This window comes from Mizuhopecten yessoensis, unplaced genomic scaffold (genome assembly GCF_002113885.1).
Source record: "Mizuhopecten yessoensis strain PY_sf001 unplaced genomic scaffold, ASM211388v2 scaffold10871, whole genome shotgun sequence".
In the NCBI taxonomy this organism is placed as follows: Eukaryota; Metazoa; Mollusca; class Bivalvia; order Pectinida; family Pectinidae; genus Mizuhopecten; species Mizuhopecten yessoensis.
The window spans coordinates 534,229-561,861 of NW_018408763.1; the positions used below are offsets into that span (position 1 = coordinate 534,229).

The window sequence follows — 27,633 nt, forward strand, 5'->3', positions numbered from 1 at the left end:
CCCCCCAACCTGAGAATTTTCATTTTCTTTCAGAACTACCCCTGGAAATTTAGAAACCCCCCTAGATTGGTCTCTGGATCCGTCACTGCTTTCTAAGCACAAGCTTTTCTTTTACAAAATTACATAAACGTACTTTTCAGTACTCTGGAGTAGTCGTTTGGAGTTTTATCCCTGTAGCTGTTGGACCGGCTAAAACACTCAAGGACTTTTAAACGGAACTACGTCAATCAAATGATTAACACGAATTGTGTGATTTATTTTTAAACAAAATATGTTTATCCAGCTTTATGTATATCATGGAGGACATTTTGGAAGAGAGCTATTGTAATCCTAAATTGTTATCCTCTTTAAATTAAGATATCTAATCTTATCGTACAGGTGGTACACTTCAAGACGTCTCAATAAAGCACGGTGGACATTTTTTATCATCATTCTTTTACTTCGAACGCAGAAAGGAATTTGTCCTCTTTCTCTTCTCTGCCGACTGCGCAAAGGCCATGCATACTTACATGTTGCAAGTTACGCCCTTAAATTACAAAGTGATCAAGCGTCTGGTTGAACGAGACTATCGTAAATGTCGAATACACCGATTTTTAAACACGTGCACGAAAAAATATAATGTAATAACAAAGTTTGACTGATACAATTTCTGAACATTGAATCTTTGAACAATCGTTTTCAATCGATTTTTTTTTTTACCTTTTAAACATTTTCACCTTTTACTTTAAGCACGGACTTAAATAGTTAATCTAATTCCGTGCTTGAAGTATTTCTTTTTATGAACGTCTTTATATTTTTAGTGATTTTTTAAAGGACCGCGGTGGCCAAGAGTTTAAAGGCGTCTGATATACCACTAGCTTTCCACCACTGGATCGCGGTTTCGAGACCTACTTGGGGCAGTCGCCAGGTACTGGCTGTAGGTCAAAAGAGTATCCGACAAGACCACAACACTTACATGCAGGACATCATCAGCCCTGACGCCAAGACCAACCCCAAGAAGTTTTGGTCTTTTGTCAAGGGAAAGAAACAAGAGTCCACCGGAATAGCTCCCCTGCGAAACGAGGATGGACTCATTCACAACGACCCCACGACAAAGGCGGACATCCTAAACTCCCAGTTTAAATCTGTTTTTACCAAGGAGAACCTGAGCAATCCCCCAAATATAGCGGCATGCCCCCATCAACATTACTAGGCCAGAAGTGGAGAAGCTGCTAAGGAACCTTAAGCCACATAAGGCAATAGGGCCAGACGCTGTCCCAGCACGTCTTCTGAAGGAGATGGCCCACGAGATTGCTCCTGCCCTCTCCCATATCTATCAGAAATCCCTAAACGTAGACATGGTTCCGGATGATTGGAAAAAGGCGCAAGTGGTTCCGATCTTCAAGAAAGGCGACAAGAGCAAGGCCTCCAATTACAGACCGGTCTCCCTTACCGCCATATGTTCCAAGATCCAGGAACACATCCTGCACTCCAACATTATACGTCACTTAGACCATCATTCCATCTTGACAGAAGCCCAACACGGATTCCGGAGTAGGCGCTCATGCGAATCGCAGCTTATCTACACCGTGCACGAGCTTGCGAAGGGCCTTGCCGAAGGCACACAAATCGACGTCATCCTCTTGGATTTCTCCAAAGCCTTCGACAAGGTGCCTCACCAACGCTTACTCCACAAGCTAACCTACTACGGGGTCCGCGACAACACATTAAAATGGATAAGCAGCTTCCTAAGTAACAGGACACAGAGAGTGTTAGTGGAAGGGTCAACATCTTCAGAGGCATCAGTAGATTCAGGTGTCCCCCAAGGATCGGTGTTAGGCCCACTCTTGTTTTTGGCCTTTATAAACGACCTACCAGATGTCGTAAGTCTCCAGTCAGACTCTTTGCTGACGACTGCGCCATATATCGCATCATCAACAAGAGGGAGGATACTGCCATCCTACAGCACGACCTCAATGCCTTGCAAAAGTGGGAGCGAGACTGGCAGATGGAGGTTCACCCGGACAAGTGTATCACCATCAACATTTCAAGGAAAAGAAACCCTATCCACACCGACTACCAACTCCACGGCCAAACCCTAGAGACTGTCCACGGAAGCAAATACCTTGGAGCCTATATCAGCTCGGATCTCTCCTGGCGTGAGCACATAAACCAAACATCTGCCAAGGCTGCAAGATCGGTTGGATTCCTTCGGCGAAACCTTAGGGGATGCACAAGAGAAGTCAAGCCTCAGGCTTATACTACTCTCGTTAGGCCCGTGCTTGAGTATGCCTCCACTGTCTGGGATCCCCATCTTCAACAACAGAAGGACCAACTTGAGAGAGTCCAGCGACAAGCTGCCAGATTCCCCACAGGGGACTACTTCAACAGAGATCCAGGATGTGTCACAAACATGCTGCGTCAACTAGCTTGGGAGCCACTAGAACAACGAAGAGCCAGAAACAGGACGCTCATGTTCTACAAAATTATCAACAGTCTGGTTGAGGTACCAATACATCAGGACATTGCCGTAACATCAGGAAGAACCAGAGGAGCTACTGCTAACAACATACGGCAAATTCCAACAAAGCTCGACACATACCGATACTCGTTTGTACCACGTACCATCATCACGTGGAATGCAATCCCACCCGACATACGATCGTCTCCCACCCTGGACAGCTTCAGGCAGGCCCTCATACAGTACGAGGCAGCCGACCACCAATACGCTATGTAGACCCCACTGTTTTTACCTCTTTTAAACTGTACATACGGAAGTTTTAGCTGCGGTCGGCATAAGTCGCGCTGGAGAACTCAACACTCTAGATAGAGTATTCTCCATTAAAGGAAGAAGAAGAAGGAGGTCGGTGGTTTTTCTCCGGGAACTCCGGCTTTCCGCCACCATCAAAACCTGGCACGTGCTGAAATGACCAAAGCTGTTAAAGGGACATCAAGTGAAAACGCGTTTTTTTTAATGAATGTATGTATTGTATGCACTTCCACTTATGTTACCTCGCTATCCCCATATTCATAGTCCGCTCCAAATGTCCAGTTTGACCACTTGAATTATTCGGGAAAGCCCTGCTAAAAATAGCGCCGATAATGTCACCTGACTAGGCAGTAAAACACAAGTGGTGCGAGCGAGATGAAACGGTTTCCAAAGGGGCCCCCAGGCAAACTGCAACTTCTTACCGTACTTTGAAACCAAGTTATATGATTTCTAAGTCCGTATTCAAACTTATTGAACAGTAATTATTTTCCCTTTGAATGTGGTAGATGGAATAACATTCCAAGAGAAGAAAGAAAATGTATTATTTGCGACCTGAACTTGGAGACGAAAATCATTATTTGTTTAATTGTAAAGTTTATTTCTGAAAACTCCACATTACCATAGAACGAAGGGTAAGTTTTTATATCAGGTATATTAAATCGTAATTTTAAAATGTTAAACAGTCACTAACAAGAAATTACCTTAAAAATTAAAGGACTGTTCTCCATATTGGTAATAAATATGGACAAAATGTATTTAGAATTTGTTCAATATATAGACATTTACTAACCCTACATACATTTTTTTTGTGGAAAACGACTATAGCACAGGGGAGGCAACTCACACACAAACTGAGGTTATGGCAGAGGGGAAAAAATTGTGCATCAATATGCACGAACAAATCACATTATAAACAACCTGTAAATTATCTACGTTCTCAAATGCATCAGTTGAAATCAGCTAAGGGAAGCTAACTACTCAAATAAAATTATGAAAAACAAAAAAGCGGTCGTCTTGGGGCAACGCTATCACGATTGGGATGAAAAGTACGTTATTTTTTATACTTTAAAGAAATGTTACTTTGTCAGCATTCGTATGAACGGTACATTATACCACGATAATGAGTTCCCCAACTAACTGAGTAGCTGTCATTCAATCATTACCAATCATTTTGTTTAACAAACCAAGGTAGCATTACCGGCGAAAGTGTCATGGCGTTTTCTAACATTACGGAAGTATAAGAGTTATCTACCTTGGAGCGACCTCTGATCATGGGTGGAGTATCCTTTTTCTGGCCGAGTCCCGAATGAATAAGGCTCGTTTGGCAGACGGGCCTAAAAAGCCCTAATGTTTTCAAAACTGTTATGTAAATATCATCAACAAGTAAGTAATATGATTAACCTTCGTATGCTGAATGTAAGATTATGTGTATTTAATTCATTCCACGAACGGAAGGGATTCAATCCACTGAAAATGTTATCAGCGGTTGGGCCGCCATGTATCTTCAAATTATCATGTACGTTTTTGTAATTAACTTCCCTGTCCGTTAACAATGGCGTTAAGTCCCGGTATCACGTTTCTACCATCTAAATTTAAAACAGTACACGAAATATTCAACTCCATGAATTTGGAAGTCTTCTGAAGATTATAAGCAGTAACACTATACTCTAATCAAAAACGAAAGTGAAAACGAAGTTTGGGATTACCAGGGGTGGATCGAGATTTTTTTCCAGAAAAAAAACATGTCATGTAACACAAAACATAATTAGGTACCAGTCTTTGTATTGCACTTTCGCAAGGATCTCAATCGAAGTCTTTACTTAATCATTCTTTTGCTCTTGTTTATTTTCTAGTAAAACGCCTGAATATAATTTAAGTAGTTTATCTATTTTAATTTCCCAGGGACGTATATACTGTCCCTGAATTTCCTGATGAAAAAATAACCTTTTTAGGTTTCTAATAAATATCTATCATATCTTAAAGCTGACAGTGCAAGGTAAAAAGCTTTCAACTGAGATTTAAATAAAAATGTTTTTTTTTAATTTCTTTTCTGGTTTTGAGATCTTCCCCACTGACAATCTCTTCCGGCTGTCGTTTCTAAGTAGGCGCCGACATTTTAGTTTGTCCCTGCTTGGTAACGATAATAGGTCTCGCTGGGTACAAAAAGCGCATTAATTTTAAAACAGAACACGGGATATTCAACTTAATGGGTTTGGCTGAAGAGTTTTGAGATTATAAGCAGTTCCACTAGTACCCTAATCAAAAGTGAAAGTGAAGTTTGGGATTACCAGGGGTGTATCCAGTTTGTTTTCAGGGGAGTGTCAACATTCTAGATTTCCAGTTGATTTCGTGACGCATGTTGTCTGAAGTAACATGTCATGTTACAAAAAACTAAGTTATACACTAAGTCCTGACATTGTACTTTTTCAAGGGTCTTGGTTTTTTTACTAATAATATGCCTAAATCGAATTAATTTTATATTATTCTTTTAGTAATTTATCTATTTGAATTGAAAAAAATACATCCTATCTTCACAACCAGCTAGTCTATCATGCAAGACAAAACCCAAGATATATATTTTCCACTTAAATTTCTAAATATACCCGGTGTCGCATGGTATTGCGAAATTAAGGGTTCAAACGATTTCTATTCTGACAACTTTTTTCCATTCTTTTTCTTTAAGTTTACTTCAATTTGATGTATTCTGTCTGAAATGACAAAAATTAAGTCAAGGGTAGAGAAAATCAGGGTGGGGCCCAGGGGCACTTCACTTTACCATAATGGTGAAATGAAGGATTTTAGCATTTTTTTTCCTTTTTGACTTGTTTCAACCAATTCTGGTTTAGATTACATCAGTTTGATGTCCTGAATATGAAAATCACAAAAATTATGTCTGGGGTAGAGAAAATCAGGGTGGGGCAGGGGCCCTTCACTTTACCATTATGGGGAAATGAAGTGTTTTAGCTTTTTTTTTATACAGTTAAAGTATGGGGTTGAGAGATATAGCAATTTTCTGGTGTCCCGAGACCAGGTATATTTCCTGAGGCGAAGCCGAGGGAAATAGGCATGGTCAAGGGACACCAGAAACTTACTATAGGCCTGGACTGGATAAATCGCTGGTGACCAGGATGCTCAGTTTTTTAGAGCACCCATGTATAGTTCGAAGGGTCCTGAGTTTGAATCGGTCTGGCCGTTGCATTGCTCTTTTCTCTGTTATATTTGGTGCCCAACGAAATATGCCCACGGAAGGTGGTATAGGGTCCTGTGTGTCTTCAGGGTCGAAGACTTTGTTAAAGGAGGAAGGAATGTAGCAGAACTGGATTTGGTAGATCGTCGGCAATCGGGTAGTTCAATTGGTCAGAGCATCCGTCTAGGGTTTGAACCTTGGTATGGCCGTTGCATTGCTCTTTCCCCTGTTACTATAGAATAGGTATAAATGTGGTATCAACGACGAATGCATGTAATATTTGTTTTATTAACTTCACAATGCTAGAAACACAAAAGATATCTTTGTTTAAAAAACTGTTTAACAGGCAGGTAAGGAGTCCAGTATCTACATCTACATAGTAATGACCACCTTCATCTATTTGAAGATCATGTCATGTGATAGTTGGGTGCTAAGCCAAGAGAGAAAAAGATAACATATAGTGAAAGGGACTATTTATAAAGTATGGGAGTTAGAATTGTTTTTTGTTTAGGGACAGTTTAAAGCAGTCAGAAGAGGTAATGGAGGTTATATCTGGAGGGAGTGTTATGCTAGTCTACTATGGTACGAGGGAAGAAGGATTGTTGTTGTACCTGTGTTCTACATGAGAGTGTTTGATATGAGTTCCGGTGTACCTGTGTTCTACATGAGAGTGTTTGATAGGAGTTCCGATGTACCTGTGTTCTACATGAGAGTGTTTGATAGGAGTTCCGGTATACCTGTGTTCTACATGAGAGTGTTTGATAGGAGTTCCGGTATACCTGTGTTCTACATGAGAGTGTTTGATAGGAGTTCCGGTATACCTGTGTTCTACATGAGAGTGTTTGATAGGAGTTCCGGTATACCTGTGTTCTACATGAGAGTGTTTGATAGGAGTTCCGGTATACCTGTGTTCTACATGAGAGTGTTTGATAGGAGTTCCGGTATACCTGTGTTCTACATGAGAGTGTTTGATAGGAGTTCCGGTATACCTGTGTTCTACATGAGAGTGTTTGATAGGAGTTCCGGTATACCTGTGTTCTACATGAGAGTGTTTGATAGGAGTTCCGGTATACCTGTGTTCTACATGAGAGTGTTTGATAGGAGTTCCGGTATACCTGTGTTCTACATGAGAGTGTTTGATAGGAGTTCCGGTATACCTGTGTTCTACATGAGAGTGTTTGATAGGAGTTCCGGTATACCTGTGTTCTACATGAGAGTGTTTGATAGGAGTTCCGGTATACCTGTGTTCTACATGAGAGTGTTTGATAGGAGTTCCGGTATACCTGTGTTCTACATGAGAGTGTTTGATAGGAGTTCCGGTATACCTGTGTTCTACATGAGAGTGTTTGATAGGAGTTCCGGTATACCTGTGTTCTACATGAGAGTGTTTGATAGGAGTTCCGGTATACCTGTGTTCTACATGAGAGTGTTTGATAGGAGTTCCGGTATACCTGTGTTCTACATGAGAGTGTTTGATAGGAGTTCCGGTATACCTGTGTTCTACATGAGAGTGTTTGATAGGAGTTCCGGTATACCTGTGTTCTACATGAGAGTGTTTGATAGGAGTTCCGGTATACCTGTGTTCTACATGAGAGTGTTTGATAGGAGTTCCGGTATACCTGTGTTCTACATGAGAGTGTTTGATAGGAGTTCCGGTATACCTGTGTTCTACATGAGAGTGTTTGATATGAGTTCCGGTGTGCGTGTGTTCTACATGAGAGTGTTTGATAGGAGTTCCGGTGTACCTGTGTCTTGTGTGGCGGGATGGAGGTATGAGTTGGTCTTTAGTTATGTTGACTTTGTCGTGTATAGTTTTGTGTAGTGTTGTCAGTCGCATGACTCTCCTTCTGTCTTCAAGTGATTGCCAGTTAAGGTGTTGAAGCATGAAGTATGAATTGTAGAACAAGATCTTGAGCAAAATATGTCACCGAAAATGTTCCTTTATCAAGAGGATTTTTTAAACAGACTATAGAATATATTGAACCTGAGACAAAGACATGTTAAAATTAGATTACGTAAGGGTCAAATATTCATGATAAAGGGACGTCATATCCGATATAGCCACTAATATACTTCCTTTTTCTGGCCGAATTCAGTTTGGTGAAGACATGCTGAGCGGACGAACATAAAAACCCGAAGATTTTTAAAACGTGGAGTCAACATCATCAACAAGTAAGTTGAAATGATAAAATTTGTAAACTGTTACAGTTCAAATGTCTTGTGTTCTCGTTACCAAATTTGGTCTGAAGTTACCTTTATGTCAGATTCATGTAACGAAAGAAATAGTTGAGCAAAACAGGCCCTCTGGGCCTCTTGTTTAAAAGGCATATTTTTGCGCATCCCAGGTTATTTTTAGGGCAATCAATGTATATATACAATATGTACTTGATATCCTCTCTCTAGATCTTTGTATATTTTTTTCATACTATGTTGATTTTTGTGTTTACTTTCAACTATGATTCATGACAGTATATTATAAATATATTCTGATTTTAATTTCTTACCAAAAATACCACTTTAAAACCTGAAAAAAAATATATGATTATTTTATATGCTGACCATTATAGTTAATGTGTTATTATTATTTATTATCATATTAAGGAATGTTGAAATCATCTCAAACTCATTATAATTGGCAGAAAATACAAAAGAAATAAATAAGTGTTATTAATTTCAATATAAAGTTAAATTTAAAAAAATGCTGGAGGCTAGTTAATGCTTGCTTGAAGCAAAATATTATATTGATAACTGTATTTTGTTGAGAGGACAAAAGGTAAAATTTAAAAAAAAAGAAAAAAAAAATCTGTTTGAAAAAATATTTAATTAAAAATGCATATCCTATTCTGCTATATTAAATATGTTATAAACAAACTAATTTTTTTTTAAAGAAGAAGTTTCTTTTATTCTCTCTTGAGTAAACAAAAAAGCTACTTAAAATCCGGATTTATCTGACTGGTTATCCGGTTCAGTATTCACTATACTGTAAACAAGCCAATGTTGTGGGCGGTAAACAGCGGTCAGATTAGCATGATGTTACGATTGTGGCTCACTTTCTCAGTAAGAACCAAATTAAGAACCATAACATTACAGCATATGGCGATTTCCGCGACGGACATGGTAAATGAATTGTTGAATGCAAAGAATATTGAGATTATTTCTTTATTACTTTGGTTGTTTGTGTATCATTTGTTTTAAAACATAAATAACTTTTTATTAATTGCCACAATGCCTAGCCAATATAACCTTTATCCCCTGTGATAGGGCTGTTGTTCTAAGGTGAAAATCCTGTTGTTCCTTATACTGTAATAAGAGCCATGGTTCTAAGCAGAAAGTCATGTGGTTCCTACAACTCATGTACCCCAGCTATTGTAGGGACCATGGGTCCAAGGTTAAACAACTTTTGGTTCCTTATACATAACCTTCATCCCCTGTGATAGGGGCCATGGTTCTAAGGTGAAAAAACCTGTGGTTCCTAAACACAACCCACGTACCCTGCCGTATTGCCTGTATATAGTGAAATACCCAGATATTGGCTATTTGGAAGACACTCTTTACTTGACACACACAAGTATTTGGTCTGATAGAGATTTACTCCTGTACTAATGTGAAAGACTTGCAGGCAAACAAACTGTTGATTCCCCAGGAACAGGAAGTGGAAATTGGGATTTATCCCCCATAACAACACCCCTCCGTAAGTGAACTGTTGATAAATAATTGCTCCCTTTGAACCGGGATGTAGACAATCACTCAGTATACCACCCGCAATGAACTGGAATCACTCTGTCCGTCCGTCTGTCCATCCGTCCGTCTGTCTGAAAAATATTGTACCTCCTACCCCCTCCTAGGTTTATGCATGGACTTTGATAAAACTTTACACACATGTTATAAATATTTACCAGAAGTGTGGTCCTTGACTTCCGTAATTACTGAAATGGCTAATTATCTCAGAAACGGTAGGTATTTTGTATACTCCTATACATTTAAGTATGGTAGCTAATTATGCAGGCTATATTGTGACAAACTACCAAGGTCATGAGGTCAAAGGTCATAGGTCACAGATGCAATATGTTACTGAGATGGCTAATTATCGCAAAAATAGTAGGTATTTTATTATACACATACTTTGAAGTACATGTAGCATTGATGCAAGCTTCATTGTGACAAAATTCCGAGGTCATTGGGTGAAAGGTCACAGTAGTGGTGTTTGTCTTTTCCATTGGTCTGTCGGTACTACATCCGAGGTTAGACTTTTTCATGACCCTTCATCTTTCTAAATATTTTTTCTCTTTTTATACGCCCGTCAAATTTGAGGGAAGTATTATGTTATGGGGTTGTCCGTCCGTCCGTCCGTCCGGCGTAAACTTTTGTTTGTCCGGCAATCTAGACTCCTCCTCCATTTTTCGACCGATCTCTTTGAAACTTGGTATACATTATAATCATGATATGAAGTTGTGTCTCACTTAAAAGCATTTTGATGCAACGATTTTTGCGAAAAATTATTGTCCTTTGTTCATTTCAGTATTTGATTAATAGCATGTCAGCTAACCACTCTTAGAATGATGCAGATCTTATTTTAATGTAAGAAAGTATATAACATTATATGGCATTCAATGGGCGTATATTGTTCCGCCCCGAAGTACTCTTGTTTATTTTGCCCCATGCAGGGGCAACAAGCAGCTTGAATGCGGGGGTATTAGCTAGCCCATAGGCGACAGGTCTAGTTATATAATCTTTTGTTGATAAGTATTTGCTTTAAAATAGTGCCTTGATTCACCGCTTGAGCAAGGGACAGACGATGATGGGAGGAAGGTTTAATAGTAAAACAATGTATTTGTCTCTGATCAGCGACACCCTTGTTAGTTGACTAAAACGGTTGATCGAACGTCACGGATGAATGCCAACCGTAGGTTATACTGCTGGCAATCATCAATGACGTTCAGTCAGCGGTTGATAGGTCAGGACAATTAAGCATGCGTAATCGGCCTTTCAGCCAATCAATTCGATTTGACCGTTAAAGCTGATCCAACCAAAAAAGACAAACGCATTATGAATGATGACCAACCGCGAGCCGTACATCTGTTCGAACACAGGACACACGCTGACCGAACAGAGGCTAGAGTGTTCCCAAGTGGATACTTGGCCATAATTATAACTGCCCATACCGAAATAAGTTACAAATAGGTATAACTTTTTCGTACCTTTTCAGTAACTTTTTTGTACTCCTGATAAAAGGTACAAAAAAGTTATAACTTTTCGATACCTTAATTTAAACTTAAACTTTACTAGTGTACCTTTTTGTAACTTTTCTGGACTTTAAAAAATTCTGGTATAACTTTTAGTACCTTTTCTGGACTTAGAAAATAATTGCACTGCTGGAGAAAAACTTTGAATATTTTTGGTATAACTTTTTTGTACCTTTTCTGGACTTAGAAAAAAATTGCAATGCTGGTGAAAAACTTTGAATATTTTTGGTATAACTTTTTGTACCTTTTCTGGACTCAGAAAACAATGCCAATTCTTGTGAAAAACTTTGTAACTTTAAAGTTAGAACATTTTTGGTACAGTGGAACCCAGTTACATATATATATCGGTTATAATGAGATTTTCCCCCCATGTACCCATTTTTTCCTTCTTTAACTAGGCAAAAAAATATCATTTATTATTATATGGTCAAAGGTAGGAACCCGCTTATTATGGTGTTTTTTTTCTGCTGTGAATTGATTTTAAAAGTAAGTTGTCCATGTGAAACACCTGGACAATTACGTAATAGGTCCGGCTAACTGTACATCGCCCGAGGTAATCATCGGTCCACTTCAGGTAAATTTTTCACACCTCGCTCCACCCCAGTCAGCGGAAAACAATAGATCGACCATCGCTTGCTGGTCATACATTTTGGTCTTAACAAAACATATGGTGCAGTTAATTGCTGTAGGACTGTATATCAAATTAAAATAATTAGACCTACTGAACACAAATTCCGATAAGACAACGAGCATGCCTTTCACAAATATTCACGGTTACCTTGACCAATCATGTGAGAAAATCATGCCGATTTCAATGAAAATATTACTTCAGAAGGAAGACCTGTGTATTTAATCATTTAAGCAATAGTTTCTCAATTGCATTAGAAGTCGATTTCCCGTGTTTCCGTTGAAAAAGAGTCAAATTCGAGACATACATTTGTAACGACAGCATGGTGCCGGAAATCGTTCCAAAGGTTTTACGTTATTGTCGTAAACAACTTACGACGGCTGCTTGGTTATTGTTACAAAGGGAATATTTTTTGTTTTCAATTATTATGGTTGTGTCCATACTATTTGTATTTAACAATAAATAGTTATGATTAATATGATGTAGGACTTTATCGTTATTGCAGCGACGCCCTATGCGAAAAATTAATCTCGCGTGACTATAAATAGCCTTATCAAATTGGCCAATGAAAAGCGCGCGGGTAAATTTTGTATTCGATCGACCTCTAGATTTTGAACTCTAACCCGGCGAGTCACAAGAAGTAAACAAAATATTGGAACGTGTTTTGGTTAACTGGAAAGACGATACCTACTTCATCATATCCTTGAAGACATTGGAACGTCCGTGAAAGAGCTTGGTATATACGCATTTGCTGATGAAATCCTTCATGAATCCCAGGTTTTCTGGGGAATATCATGGGAAGATCGTCGCCATTTCAGGGAATATTTCAGGTAAGCCATCAATTGTATTTTCATCGAAAGGATTCAATACAAAACGCAGAGTAAACATATCAAATTTATTAAATAAATACAGTACCATGACTGAGACGATGTATATTTTTTTCTTATATGTTTGATCTTTAGAGATGGGCAGATGGCAGTACTATCTGTTAAAAAACACCGATTATTTCGGTACCGATTACATTTTTCGTTTACCGAGCTACTATATTTGTATACAATTCGGAAAGTAGATCTACTTACCAGAATCCGTTTCGGTGTATAATAAGATTTTCGATATTTGTTTATTCTTTGTTCTTCAGGGAAAGGAAGGATATTTCAGTGTGATGTTTAATTTCTAGCTTAATATATACTCAAACCCCGTGCCGAATATATATTTTTCCTGTACAAGTATACACTTTTTCGTTTTTTATAAAGTTAACAAACACATTACAAATATTGAAATCATTATTGGAATTTCTCCTTCATGACATGAAATAACAGAAATTTAAAAGCCAATGCATCTTAATTTCCTATCAATATATTTTAAGATTGAATAATTTCTACTTAAATGGTTGCTTACTTATTTTTTGTTAATCTTAAATAGCTTTGGAATTTCTAAATTTCCTATGATTTTCTTCACCTATTTGAATTGAAACGTAAGAGTACCTAAAATAGAAATGTGAGCAGTACAATGGATGTTGTTTTTATAATCTTCATATATCGTTAAAAAGATTAAAAACTTTTCAAAAAGGAAATTTAAAGAGATATATCTGAATGTTTTTTAAGCAAATGGCATGCAAGTAGCAGGCACTGTTCAACTTCTGCATACTTCATCAAATATTGTTTAATGACGTCCTTTGAAAACATATTGAATTTTATTTCATTTTTTTGAGTAAAATTTTGAATTCTTTCAACTTGATAAAACTGATATTTATGCTTCTTTTGTTTTGTGTTATTAAAATAACTTGATATTCCTATGACTTGAAAGGGAAAAAAAAAATTCTTCAAAAATTGAAGTGTGCCATTTTAAATATTCCACAGTAAAGTTGCATGATCCCTCTCCTTCCACACTGCATGTCCTTACCCTGTTCCCTACAGAAACCTTTATGTATAGCTCAGTATATACATCAGTTAAATTAGAGAATTCCAATTTTTTAAATCACATTTTTTTCTAATATTTTCTCTTTTTCTAGATGATAACAAGAGCTGTGCACACTGATGGGGGAAAATACAGGCAGAAACAACAGATGAAGAATTCTCAGCTCCACCTCATGAGTCTGTTATAGAGGTCCATGAACCTCCCCCTCAACCCCCTGCTGCAAAGAGAATCAGTGCCGAAAACAAATCAAACAAAGGTGAGTTCATTGATTTAAGGTACTGATTTTGTGATCTTTTGTTTAAGCTTTTGTAATCTCAGAAGACTCCTCTGTCTTTTGTCTAACCTTATTGAAATTTGACAGCCTTTATATGGTTACAAGCTGAAATAAAAATGGCTTTCTTTTGGAATTTTGATTTCTACAATTATTAGGGCCCCACATCGAAGATGCGGGTATGTTCCCTTATAGTAATCAGGTTGTCCGTCTGTCTGTCCATTTTTTTTCTTTTGTACAATATTGATGGAAGTAAATGGTGTAAGTTTTTTAAAAAATTTACATGATGATTTCCCATGCATCCTAGTTCTGCTTGGTAATATTTCGGCAGATCTGAATCAAAATGGCTGCTAATCAGCCATATTGGATTTTAACATTAAACATTTTTTTTTTGCTCTTAAATTATCGGTAAACATTTTGTAAAGACATCATGAAGCAAAGTTGGTCACAATACAACAAGAAATCAACTTATCGAAGGTCAAAGTCATTGGATCAAAGGTCAAAGTCAGATTTTGTATCTTTTTACTGCTTAACAATTTATTATGACATGATGAAGCAAAGTTGATCAGAATTCAACAAGGAATCAACTGACCAAAGGTCATAGGTCAAGGTCACTGGATCAAAGGTTAAGGTCAAATTTTGTAGCTTTTCATGAATGAGCATTTAATGACATGACTTAATTCAAGATCAATGGTAAAGGTCAAATTTAGTATCTTTTCACTGGTGAACATTTCTTTATGACACTTTTTACTGATGAACATTTTGTTATGGTATTATAAAGCAAAGTTGGTCGGAAATAAAGAATAAGTCAACTGACCAAAGATCATGGTCACTGGGTTATAATTAAGGGTCAAGGTCATTTGGGTCCAATGGTCAGAGACAAAGTGGATCTCTTGACTTTGAACCCGGCTCTTGTTGGGGAGGTATTTAAGGTAAAATAAAACAGATCAAAGCCAACAAATAAGTAATGCACTGGTATTTACATTTAGATAGATTTTGCTATTACATTTATATAGATATTATATACCATTAACTCACAATGAACTGAAAAGCTTTTCATTTTGAATCTCTTTACAACATATTGTAAATATATTAGCAATCCGATCAACTGTTACAATGCTATTGTGTTGTGTCAAGATAAGACATTAGAGGTAAACATGTCTTTAATTTCTTGTTTACTTCCTGCTTGTTTAGGAGACTCATTTTAATTGCAAAATTATATTATTTTGTAAATTGTGTTATTGCTCCTTATCTTGACAGATGGTGGAGCTTATACCTGGGACTGGGGTTTATGTGTATCCCAAACACATAAAAACTACACAGAGGAAGACGAAGGGGAACAGGTCGACAGATATTTGATGTCAGTGTTCTTCACCAACACTGAGCTGGTCAACCTGGGAAAGGTTTGAACCAGACCATTGTTTGAGCAATAATTGGTAATTATGAATTAAAACTTTTTCATAACAGCACAAAAGAAAAGAGTTCTACAGCAATTCTCTTTATGTAGTAGTAATATCACTGAAATTACAAAAGTATCGCTATAGCTACTTGAACTGATTAATGGTGCCTGTCAGTGAATAATAAATAGCAAGTTTACCATAAAATGCTACCAATATAATTTCACCATTCATATTCATTAATTCCTAGAATTTTAAGTGATGAAGAAAGAATTAATAAAGTTGCAATTATGTTACTAGCTATTTTTCCTAAACCATCTGCTTTTCAACAGATTATGCTGAGGCGATTCATGGGAAAAGTGGCCTGTCAGAAATCAAGTTTTCAATGAGGACAAAAATCAGTGCTTTGGTCAGCTTGGCCAGGAGGAACTCAACCACATAGAACAAATGAGACATTTCAACTTTTAAGAACTATTAATATGATTGTTTGTTGTAACTTTACAAGAGATATTCTATTAATGATTATTTTAGGAATGGTTATGTGAAATAGTTGTGAATACCAGAGAATAAAAGTGAGTATGCTAGTGTCAAAGCTGGAGAGAGTCATAGTCAATGCAGGGCACTCCCTGAAAGTCAGCATGAGAGTATATTTATTGCATTATTGTGTATTATATTGTAAAATAATAGTAACTACAGAAAGTATTTATATAATAGTAACTACAAGAAAATATTTTTGATGTAGTAAGTGCAAGAGAATATCTAGATGATAAATAGTAACTTCAAGAAAATACTTATATAATAGTAGCTAAAAGAAAATATTTATTCATATAATAGTAACGTAAAGAAAATTATTTATATTATAGTTACTTCAAAGGAATATTTATTTATATGATAATAACTACAAGAAAGCAGGTGATATATAATAGTAACTTCAAAGGAATACTCTATTAAAATAGAATTTCATTTAAACAACAGATCCAGTAAAGGTTAGGTTATGATTTTTTTTGATACCTTTTCATAATACATGAGAGGTTTATGAAGCTTTAAAAAGTTATACCTAACAAATACGATTTCTCCATTTTTCAGTACCTCAGAAAAGCATAACTTTTTTGTAATTTTTTAGTAACTAAATAAAGTTATAACTTTATTGTACCTTTTTACTAGAACTGTTTCTGTACCTTTTCAGTATCTCAGAAAAGTATAACTTTTTTGTACCTTTTTAGTACCTAAATAAAGTTATAACTTTATTGTACCTTTTTACTAGAACTGTTTCTGTACCTTTTCAGTATCTCAGAAAAGCATAACTTTTTTGTACCTTTTTAGTAACTAAATAAAGTTATAACTTTATTGTACCTTTTTACTAGAACTGTTTCTGTACCTTTTCAGTATCTCAGAAAAGTATAACTTTTTTGTACCTTTTTAGTACCTAAATAAAGTTATAACTTTATTGTACCTTTTTACTAGAACTGTTTCTGTACCTTTTCAGTATCTCAGAAAAGCATAACTTTTTTGTACCTTTTTAGTACCTAAATAAAGTTATAACTTTATTGTACCTTTTTACTAGAACTGTTTCTGTACCTTTTCAGTATCTCAGAAAAGCATAACTTTTTTGTACCTTTTTAGTACCTAAATAAAGTTATAACTTTATTGTACCTTTTTACTAGAACTGTTTCTGTACCTTTTCAGTATCTCAGAAAAGCATAACTTTTTTGTACCTTTTTAGTACCTAAATAAAGTTATAACTTTATTGTACCTTTTTACTAGAACTGTTTCTGTACCTTTTCAGTATCTCAGAAAAGCATAACTTTTTTGTACCTTTTTAGTAACTAAATAAAGTTATAACTTTATTGTACCTTTTTACTATTACTAGAACTGTTTCTGTACCTTTTCAGTATCTCAGAAAAGCATAACTTTTTTGTACCTTTTTAGTAACTAAATAAAGTTATAACTTTATTGTACCTTTTTACTAGAACTGTTTCTGTACCTTTTCAGTATCTCAGAAAAGCATAACTTTTTTGTACCTTTTTAGTACCTAAATAAAGTTATAACTTTATTGTACCTTTTTACTAGAACTGTTTCTGTACCTTTTCAGTATCTCAGAAAAGCATAACTTTTTTGTACCTTTTTAGTACCTAAATAAAGTTATAACTTTATTGTACCTTTTTACTAGAACTGTTTCTGTACCTTTTCAGTATCTCAGAAAAGCATAACTTTTTTGTACCTTTTTAGTACCTAAATAAAGTTATAACTTTATTGTACCTTTTTACTAGAACTGTTTCTGTACCTTTTCAGTATCTCAGAAAAGCATAACTTTTTTGTACCTTTTTAGTAACTAAATAAAGTTATAACTTTATTGTACCTTTTTACTATATCTAGAACTGTTTCTGTACCTTTTCAGTATCTCAGAAAAGCATAACTTTTTTGTACCTTTTTAGTAACTAAATAAAGTTATAACTTTATGATACCTTTTTCACTAGTGCTTAAGTGGCTAAATGTAACTTTTGTGTACCTTTTGTTTGCAAATAAAGTAATGATTGAACTGAACAAAGTGTTTGAGTGTAACTTTTTAATAACTTTTTGTAACTTTTTAGTACTAGATTGAAACTCTCTTCTCACAAGGTTCCAATCTAGCATCAAAAGTTATAACTTTTTTGTACCTAAATAGAAGTAACTTTTTTGTAACTTTTTTCGGTATGGGTGTGTTTTCCCAAGTGGATACTTGGCCATAATTTATAACTGTGTGTTCCCAAGTGGATACTTGGCCATAATTATAACTGTGTGTTCCCAAGTGGATACTTGGCCATAATTATAACTGTGTGTTCCCAAGTGGATACTTGGCCATAATTATAACTGTGTGTTCCCAAGTGGATACTTGGCCATAATTATAACTGTGTGTTCCCAAGTGGATACTTGGCCATAATTATAACTGTGTGTTCCCAAGTGGATACTTGGCCATAATTATAACTGTGTGTTCCCAAGTGGATACTTGGCCATAATTATAACTGTGTGTTCCCAAGTGGATACTTGGCCATAATTATAACTGTGTGTTCCCAAGTGGATACTTGGCCATAATTATAACTGTGTTCCCAAGTGGATACTTGGCCATAATTATAACTGTGTGTTCCCAAGTGGATACTTGGCCATAATTTATAACTGTGTGTTCCCAAGTGGATACTTGGCCATAATTATAACTGTGTGTTCCCAAGTGGATACTTGGCCATAATTATAACTGTGTGTTCCCAAGTGGATACTTGGCCATAATTATAACTGTGTTCCCAAGTGGATACTTGGCCATAATTATAACTGTGTTTTCCCAAGTGGATACTTGGCCATAATTTATAACTGTGTGTTCCCAAGTGGATACTTGGCCATAATTATAACTGTGTGTTCATAAGTGGATACTTGGCCATAATTATAGCTGTATGTATACCCCTGCCCTCCTTGAACTGAGCCTGTGATGATATTCTGACATAGTTTATCTATTTTCCAGCATCATCCTTGCTTTCATCATTTAAACCAAATCAATGATGGCTGCCAATGACATGCCTTCTAAGGGAAAACAAAATTTTCTCCGGATATGCATGTTGGTATTTGATGTCATCCCAGACTTATTGCAAGATTTGCTCAACACTAAGTTGCCGCCAGCATCAGGACTCTCTCAAGAACTTACCGACAAGAAAACTCAGATCTGTAAAGTGTTAATGAATTTTCAAAAGAACATTTTGTATCCTCAAGGTGGGGTGTATCAAGGTTCTGTGAAGGATTTGGACACATCAATTCTTTGCAGCCTTCTAAGAATAATTGGAGATATTCCACTTCCTCAGAAAGATCAGGATAAATTACTAGATGAAGCAGACAGATCACTGTCGGCCAACATCTACCGTCTACGTGAGCAGCGAAATCAGGTTGCACATGCAGTCAATGCCTCCCTTTCTGATGACGATTTTCAGACTAGATGTGGCATCATCTGCCGAAGTGTGGAGGACATACAAAATAGTGAACTGAATACAGACCGGTTCGTAGTGGCAGTGGACAATGTACTTAAATGGGAGATGGACCACAGAATGACAAATGAATACATAGAGAAACTTCTAGTGAAAATAAAAGGTAGGTTAGACTTGTATGTTGGATTGTCAGGTTATTTAAGTCATATATATCAAATCTAGATGGCGAGTTGTTCAAATCGCCCTTTGTCCATTGTCCCATGGCTGTCCTTATATAATTCTTAGTATCACTATTTCCCAAGAATTACTGGAAGAATCTTTCCCAAATCTCATTTGTAAATTTCCCCATAGTCCTTGAAATGCATGTTTTATTTTAAAGAGGCTATTTAGTCAAGTGACAACTTGAAAATCGAGTCGATACAGAAAATAAATATATCCTAAAGAAAGTTTTCGTAGTTGATAATGACCTGACCTGATGCCAACGTCCAGTGTGGTCAGTTTCATCTTTTGGGAAAGCCTATGGTAAAGTAGCTATGACAGAAATAACACAATATCCAGGCCTTTAAGTGAGAATTAAGCATGTAGAGCAATGCGCTGTCGACTGACAACACAGTGCCAGTTACGAGTCTGAGTTCACACATAACACATTCTTGAATTAACACATTACATCGCAAGTAAGAATTATAATTATCATAATATATGCCTTTAATTAGATATTTCTGTTCATATTTGGATTGGAATAAAAACTAACAGGTTTGATTAAAGCATACACGCAATGAGAGGGTGGCGCAGGGAGAATTTCAAACCGCAGAAAGTACAATATTAATAGATCACTCGATCATTTATTACAATGTTTGAGATTAAGATGATGTTTGAAGATGATTTTTGATTCAGATAAATGCATGTACTTGTATTCCAGAGAGGCTAGGTGAATAAAACGAGAAGTTACCTTCTTTCCTCGGCTGGAAAGACATTTTTGTGCCGCTAAAACGTACGGCTAGGAGTATCCAACTATAGAATCATGAAGAATTTTGTGACAATGTTATAAAAAACAAAAATCACTTCACTAAATTGTCTCTTTAAGACTGATAAAATAACCAAGATGGCTGCCAGGCATTTCTGAAGAATAACTGAACAGATCTTTCTCAAATTTCATACGTAGATTGCCTTTGGTCAATAATTCTGAATATTATATTTTGAGATTAGAAATAACAAGATGGCTGCCAGGCAGTCATCTAGGATTATAAGATTTCACCTTGTCACGGTTGTGATACTATTTTTCAATGAAATTAGTTTAAGGAGTTAACAATGGAATTAGTTTGAAAGAACACTCTCAAACTTGCTTGTGTGAAAGTTCATTTGAAAATTACCACAAAATGTATTTACTGTTGACAAAACTATCAATCCAATAAAATAACAGGAGACAAATGAGGGGAAAAGATCAAACAAAAATACATAGAACTTATAAAGGTCTTATGATGGTGTGTACCATAATTATACCCCCCGCAACGAACTTAGGGGGGTATACTGGAATCAGCTTGTCTGTCTGTCTGTCCATCCGTCTATCCAATGTCTGTCCTAGGTCAACTTTTTACTTTAAACAACTGCTTCTCAATAACCAAGAGGCCTATAGCTAGGGTGATGGTATTTGGCCAATAGCATGCTGGGAAGAAGGACTACCAAGTTTGTTCAAATAGTTAGTTCACTTTTAAGGTAACAATTGTGAGATTTATACCAGGTGATCGATGCAGGCCTATTGGGCCTCTTGTTGTTGATATATACTTGTATATTATGTACTGGTGTAGCGTGCTGCCAGCATGGCAGTACACTTAGTAGTCGACAAAAACATGAATGTTCTTAGGTCTTTTATACTGTACCTACCTGGAACTCAGTGATTCATAAAATAGATGAGACGAAATCCTTGTCCGTGTCTTACTGACAAGATGTCAGGTACAATTATATAACGTAGGCATGACTAGACAGAATTACTTCATCTATATCATAATGACCACGGTTAAGCATGAACTGCCTTAGGATCATAGGATGTTGTCAATAACATGTGTAATGATGAATATTTTTCTAGGAAATTACATATTCATGGTTCAGGGTCTTGTTACAGTTTAAAATTTGGGTATATTGAATGGTATAAAAATGGCACGTTACTTTTTGTTTACTTTCAGCAGAAATTAGTACATTGACGGAAGATGTCAGTGTCTTGAGAGAAACACTTGATGTCATGGCAACAGACAGTAGACAGGTCAGAGGTATGTTTGACAGCTATATGATACAGTATTTATATATACAACCATAGCAGGGTGTTGTATGTTATTAAACTAAAGTATTGTGATACGTTACAATATTGTGATACATTACAACAGTATTGTGATACGTTACAATAGTATTGTGAAACATTACAGTATTGCGATACATTACAGTATTGTGATACATTACAATAGTATTGTGATACAATAGTATTGTGATACATTACAATAGTATTGTGATACATAACAGTATTGTGATACATTACAATAGTATTGTAATACATAACAATAGTATTGTGATACATTACAGTATTGTGATACATTACAATAGTATTGTGATACATTACAATAGTATTGTGATACATTACAATAGTATTGTGATACATTACAGTATTGTGATACATTACAGTATTGTGATACTGGAGGGCATATAGTGCTGCCCATGTCTTTATCTGTCAGTTAAAATACTCTAGAAACTTCATTCTTTGTTAGATTTTGATCAAATTTTATACAGATTTCAAGTATAAGAATTCAGGATTCCAAGGTCAAGGCCAAGGTCATCATTGATATATATAGAAATCATCATCCAATTCCGTGTCATCAGTCTACAAACAATTGTAACTTACTGATGGAATTTGATTAAAACTTATACAAAGGTCAGACATTTTTGTGTTTCAGGTTTCCAAGGCCAAGGCCAAGGTCACTGTTGTTATATATAGAAAGTCATCAAACGATTCAGTGTCATCACTCTAGCTACTTCATTATGCCCCCACCATAAAATGTGGGGCATAGAGTGTTGCCCATGTCCGTCCCATCGCATCCCGTCTTGTCGCGTCCCGTCCCGCTTCAATGTAAACACCAGTCCCGATTCAATGTAACACTTAGCAACTTCATTCTTTGACAGATTTTGGTCAAACTTTATACAAAGGTCAAATATGGGTATACCTCTGACATCCTTGTTTCAGGATGGTAATAACATACAGAAAAAAACATATGAATATTAAAGTCAACTTATCAACTTTAAGTGAAGTACCTTATGTGTGCATGCATGTTTCAGGGTATCAAGATCAAAGTGGTTGTAACTTTTTATAGAGCACTGAAACTAATTTCGTATGGCAACGGGGGCATTTATGTCTTACAGACATTTTCTAGTTTCTTAACAAATTTTAATCTAAAGTTTATACAGATTTCAAGTATGAGAATGCCTCGGATGAGTTCCTGTTTCAAAGGTCACTGCATATTGTTATTCAAAGAATTATTTTCTCTGTATTTCTCCATTTATTCATATTTTTTAGTGTACTAATTCAGATGTAATGTAAATCTCTTTATTTTACAGAGTTCAGTCCCAAGATAGCAGCCATGATAGGTGAGTTTTATCAGCTGAAGTAAACATGGAATGGTGAAAAATATAATATGAACATGTTTTTATGCCCGGCCATAAAATGGAGGGGCATATAGTGTTGCCCATGTCAGTCCCGCTGCTTCCCGATTCAATGTAAACACATGTGTTGTTGCGTCGCGTCCAACACAATGTAAACACCCGTCCTGTCGCATCCCATCCCGATTCAATGTAAACACTTAGCAACTTCATTCTTTGACAGATATTGGTCAAACTTTATACAAAGGTCAAGTATGAGAATACTTCGGACATCATTGTGTTTCAGGGATCGAAGGTCAAGGCCAAGGTCACACTTGCTATATATAGAAAATCGTCAACTGATTCAATTTAAACACTTAGCAATAGGGATGTCATGGTTAACCGCGGTTCAAAAGACCAGGGTTCGGTTCGGTATATAATTTCCGTATTTCGGTTCGGTTCTGTATAAGTGGGTCGTAGTTGTCTGGTAGCAGCAAAGGCGTATATCATTTGTGTCATATCTCGATCGATACACGCCCTTGACTCCATAGTCATGCAACCGCAATAATAAGTACGACTGTGCATGTTCTTTAGGATGGTTTGAAATGGCAGCTTCTACTTGGATTTTCTCGTCGCAGGCGGTCTTGTGAACAAGACGGTAACTGAACACTGGATATATGTATAAACACAAATTAGACACTTCTCAGGATTTACCTCTTCAATCAATGTCGGCCTATACATCTAATATAACTTTGAAATCAGCAGCTACGAACGAAACTGGATTCAACACATGGGCCCAGTGCAGAAAGAATAGACAACACGCGTACAAGGCCTTACTAAATCTAATTAAAATGAGATCCTTTGCGGCATTGAAAAAGTTTTACGCATGACTTTAACCCGATTTCGTTGCAGTATATATATGTATATTATGTATGATATGGGCGGACATTGATGAGTAAGATCCCGTAAAGTACACCAATTTAATATTGTTTTTTTATTTATGATTCTAGTCAGATTGTCAAAACCTAAGGTGCATGAACAACATGCATACATGCATAATAAACAAGAGGTAGGTTAGCACTAGCAACTTTGTTAATACGCTGACTGAAAATTTTGCAAGCCATGATATAATAAAGGAAAGAACATGATTATCCAGTAAGTACATAGATTGTGCAATGGAGATATTTGCACGATATAATGAAGCAAATATATATTACATAGATGTTTCAATAAGTCAACTTAAGAAGGGACAGTTGTGGACATCGAAATACCTAATACAAGTGACAGGTTCCTTGCATTAGTGTTATATACTCAATACCCTCAGAAGAGGACTAGTAGACAGTTGTATATTACTGTTTAACAGTTTAAGTGTGTACATAATGAAGTTTTTTTACGTATTCTACTTGTGATTGTGTATATAAAATACATAGATTAAAAAGTTGCCTGAACCGAACCGAAATAACTGAAAAACCGACAACAAAAATGATAACCGAACCGAACTGAAAAATTCCTGAACCGTGACATACCTACTTAGCAACCTCATTCTTTCACAGATTTTGGTCAAATTTTATATAAAGGTCAAGTATGGGTGTACCTCTGACATCCTTGTGTTTCAGGATGGTAATAACATACAGAAAAAACATATGAATATTATAATCAACTTTAAGTGTAGTACCTTGTGTGTGTGCATGTTTCAGGGTATCAAAATCAAAGTGGTTGTAAATTTTTATAGAATACTGAAACTAATTTCACATGGCAGCGGGGACATTTATGTCTTAGAGACATTTTATAGTCTATGAGAGTGGGGGGGTATTAGTTATTACTTGACTCACAGTTCTAGTTTATATGAGAGTGAGGGGTATTAGTTATCACTTGGTTTACAGTTCTAGTTTATATGAGAGTGGGGGGTATTAGTTATCACTTCGCTTACAGTTCTAGTTTATATGAGAGAGGGGGGTATTAGTTATCACTTTGCTTACAGTTCTAGTTTATATGGGAGTGGGGGTATTAGTTATCACTTGGCTTACAGTTCTAGTTAGCTCACCGTGTCCGAAGGACCATGGTGAGCTTATGCCATACCGCAGCGTCCATTGTCTGTCCGTCCGTCCGTCCGTCCGTCAACTTTTCCTTTAAAACACTACTAGTCCTGAACGGCCAAGTAGATTTTGACTAAATTTGGTCTGGAGCATCCTTAGGCCACGGAGACTCAATTTAGTATAAATGGTGGGTGCACACTGGCCCCCCTGGGAGCTGAGGTGCGGGGCCCAATAAAGGAAATAGAGGTAAAACCTTTAAAATCCTTCTTCTACGGTAGGGATTAAGGGATATTATCCTAATTTAGTCTGGAGCATCCTTAGGCCAAGGGGGCTCAATTTTGTATAAATGGTGGGTCTGGCCCCCCTGGGGGCCATGAGGGTTGGTGCCAAATAGGGGAAATATAGCAAATTCTTTAAAATCCTTCTTCTTCTGTAGGAAGGAAAGGATTTGTTACATTTTTGGTCAGAAGCATCCTTGGGAGAAGGGGAACACATTTTGTATAAACCGTTGGTCTGGCCCCCCAGGGGCCTGAGGGGCGGGTCCCAATAGGGGAAACATAGCAAATTCTTAAAAATCCTTCTTATTCTGTAGGAATGAAAGGATTTGGTCTGAAGCATTCTTGGGTGAAGGGGAACCAACTTTGTATAAACGGTGGGTCTTGCCCCTCTGGGGGCTGGGGGGCGGGGCCCAATAGGGGAAATATAGCAAATTCTTTAAAATCCTTCTTCTTCTGTAGGAATGAAAAGATTTGTTCCATATTTGGTCTGAAGCATCCTTGGGTGAAAGGGAACCAATTTTGTATAAACCGTGGGTCTGGCCAGCCAGGGGCCTGAGGGGCGGGGCCCAATAGGGAAAACATAGCGAATTGTTTTTTAAAATCCTTCTTCTACTGTAGGAATAAAAGGATTTGGTCCATATTTGGTGTGGAACATCCTTGGGTAAATTAAGGGGAACCAATTTTGTATAAACAGTGGGTGTGACCCCCCTGGGACCTTAGGGGCGGGGCCCAATAGGGGAAATAGAAGTAAAACCTCTTGTTTATATGGGAGTGGGGGGTATTAGTTATCACTTGACTTACAGTTCTAGTTTATATGAGAGTGGGGGTATTAGTTATCACTTGGCTTACAGTTCTAGTTTATATGAGAGTGGGGGTATTAGTTTTAAGCCTTGGCTTACAGTTCTAGTTTATATGGGAGTGGGGGTATTAGTTGTCACTTGGCTTACAGTTCTAGTTAATATGAAAGTGGGGGGTATTATTTATCACTTGGCTTACAGTTCTAGTTTATATGATAGTGGGGGGTATTAGTTATCACTTGGCTTACAGTTCTAGTTTATATGGGAGTGGGGGGTATTAGTTATCACTTGGCTTACAGTTCTAGTTAATATGAGAGTGGGGGGGTATTAGTTATCACTTGACTACAGGTTTGCACTTTGTCTGTCCTACTGTCCGAAAGTTTGTCCAGGACAGTAACCAAATTTGATGAACAAGGACATCTTGGAATGACGAAGTGCAGTGTGCAAGAATTAGGTCACTGTGACCTATGACTTGACCTTTGACCTTCACTTTTGAAAAAGTTTGTCTGGGGCATATCTTCTATACTATTTCACTTGGAGTTACCAGAGTTGGTGTACAAGGACATCTTGGGACAGGGGAGTGCAAGAAGTAGGTCATTATGACCTCACTGTGACCTATGCTTCCTGACATAAGTGTACTGTTTGATAAATATAGAAATCATTACCGGTGGGAGAATATGAATTGCCTTGCAATACTTTGACTTGTTTTTAGCTCACCTTGTCTGAAGGGCCATTGTGAACTTATGCCATACCAAAGCGCCTGTCGTCCGTCTGTCAACTTTTCCTTTAAAACGCTACTTAAAGTCCTGAACAGCCAAGTAGATTTTGACTAAATTTGGTCTGGATCATCCTTAGGCCAAGGGGAATTATTTTTTTATAAACGGTGGGTGTGGCCCCCATGGGGGCAGAGGGGCGGGGCTTTAAAATCCTTCTACTACCGTAGGAATTAAGGGATTTTATCCTTATTTAGTCTGGAGCATACTTGGGCCAAGGGGACTCAATTTTGTATAAACGGTGGGTGTGGCCCCCCTAAAATCCTAATACCATAGGGATGAAGGGATTTCAGCCAAATTTGGTCTGGAGCATCTTGGGTCAAGGGGACTCAATTGTGTATAAATGGTGGGTGCGGTCACCCTGGGGGCAGAGCGGCGGGGCCGAATAGGGGAAATAGAGGTAAAACCTTTAAAATCCTTCTTCTACCCAAGGGATTAGGGAATGTATCCTAATTTAGTCTGGAACATCCTCGAGTCAAGGGGACACAATTTTGTATATATGGTGGGTGTGCAGGCCCCCCTGGGGTCAGAGGGACAGGGCCAAATAATGGAAATAGAGGTAAAACCTTTAAAATCCTTCTTCTACCATAGGGATTAAGGGATTTATTCTAATTACGTCTCGAGCATCCTTCGGCCAAGAGGACTCGCTTTTGTATAAACGGTGGGTGTGGCCCCCCTGGCGGCAGATGGGCGGGGCCAAATAATGGAAATAGAGGTAAAACCTTTAAAATCCTTCTTCTACCATAGGGATTAAGGGATTTATTCTAATTACGTCTCGAGCATCCTTCGGCCAAG

The 27,633-nt window shown here is 37.0% G+C and overlaps 1 protein-coding gene and 1 long non-coding RNA gene across 4 annotated transcripts in view; one reads left to right on the forward strand and one right to left on the reverse strand.

The window, feature by feature from the left end:
• The window catches only part of LOC110463186, a 7,651-nt gene extending 3,568 nt beyond the window's left edge, over positions 1 to 4,083 (reverse strand). Inside the window, exon 1 of the long non-coding RNA XR_002464357.1 lies at positions 4,002 to 4,083. This is a non-coding gene — a long non-coding RNA (uncharacterized LOC110463186). The remainder of the gene's footprint in view (positions 1 to 4,001) is intronic.
• The window catches only part of LOC110463181, a 494,021-nt gene that overhangs the window by 459,695 nt on the left and 6,693 nt on the right, over positions 1 to 27,633 (forward strand). Inside the window, exons 1-5 of one of the 3 annotated variants that reach the window (XM_021517570.1) lie at positions 4,044 to 4,132; positions 8,033 to 8,108; positions 18,883 to 19,499; positions 21,520 to 21,600; positions 22,934 to 22,963. In XM_021517570.1, coding sequence (XP_021373245.1) covers positions 18,917 to 19,499; positions 21,520 to 21,600; positions 22,934 to 22,963 — 694 coding nt within the window. In that variant the 5' untranslated portion in view covers positions 4,044 to 4,132; positions 8,033 to 8,108; positions 18,883 to 18,916. Of the gene's footprint in view, positions 1 to 4,043; positions 4,133 to 8,032; positions 8,109 to 18,882; positions 19,500 to 21,516; positions 21,601 to 22,933; positions 22,964 to 27,633 lie in introns of those variants that run through there. The other 2 variants (XM_021517567.1, XM_021517569.1) reach the window with 2 other exon arrangements.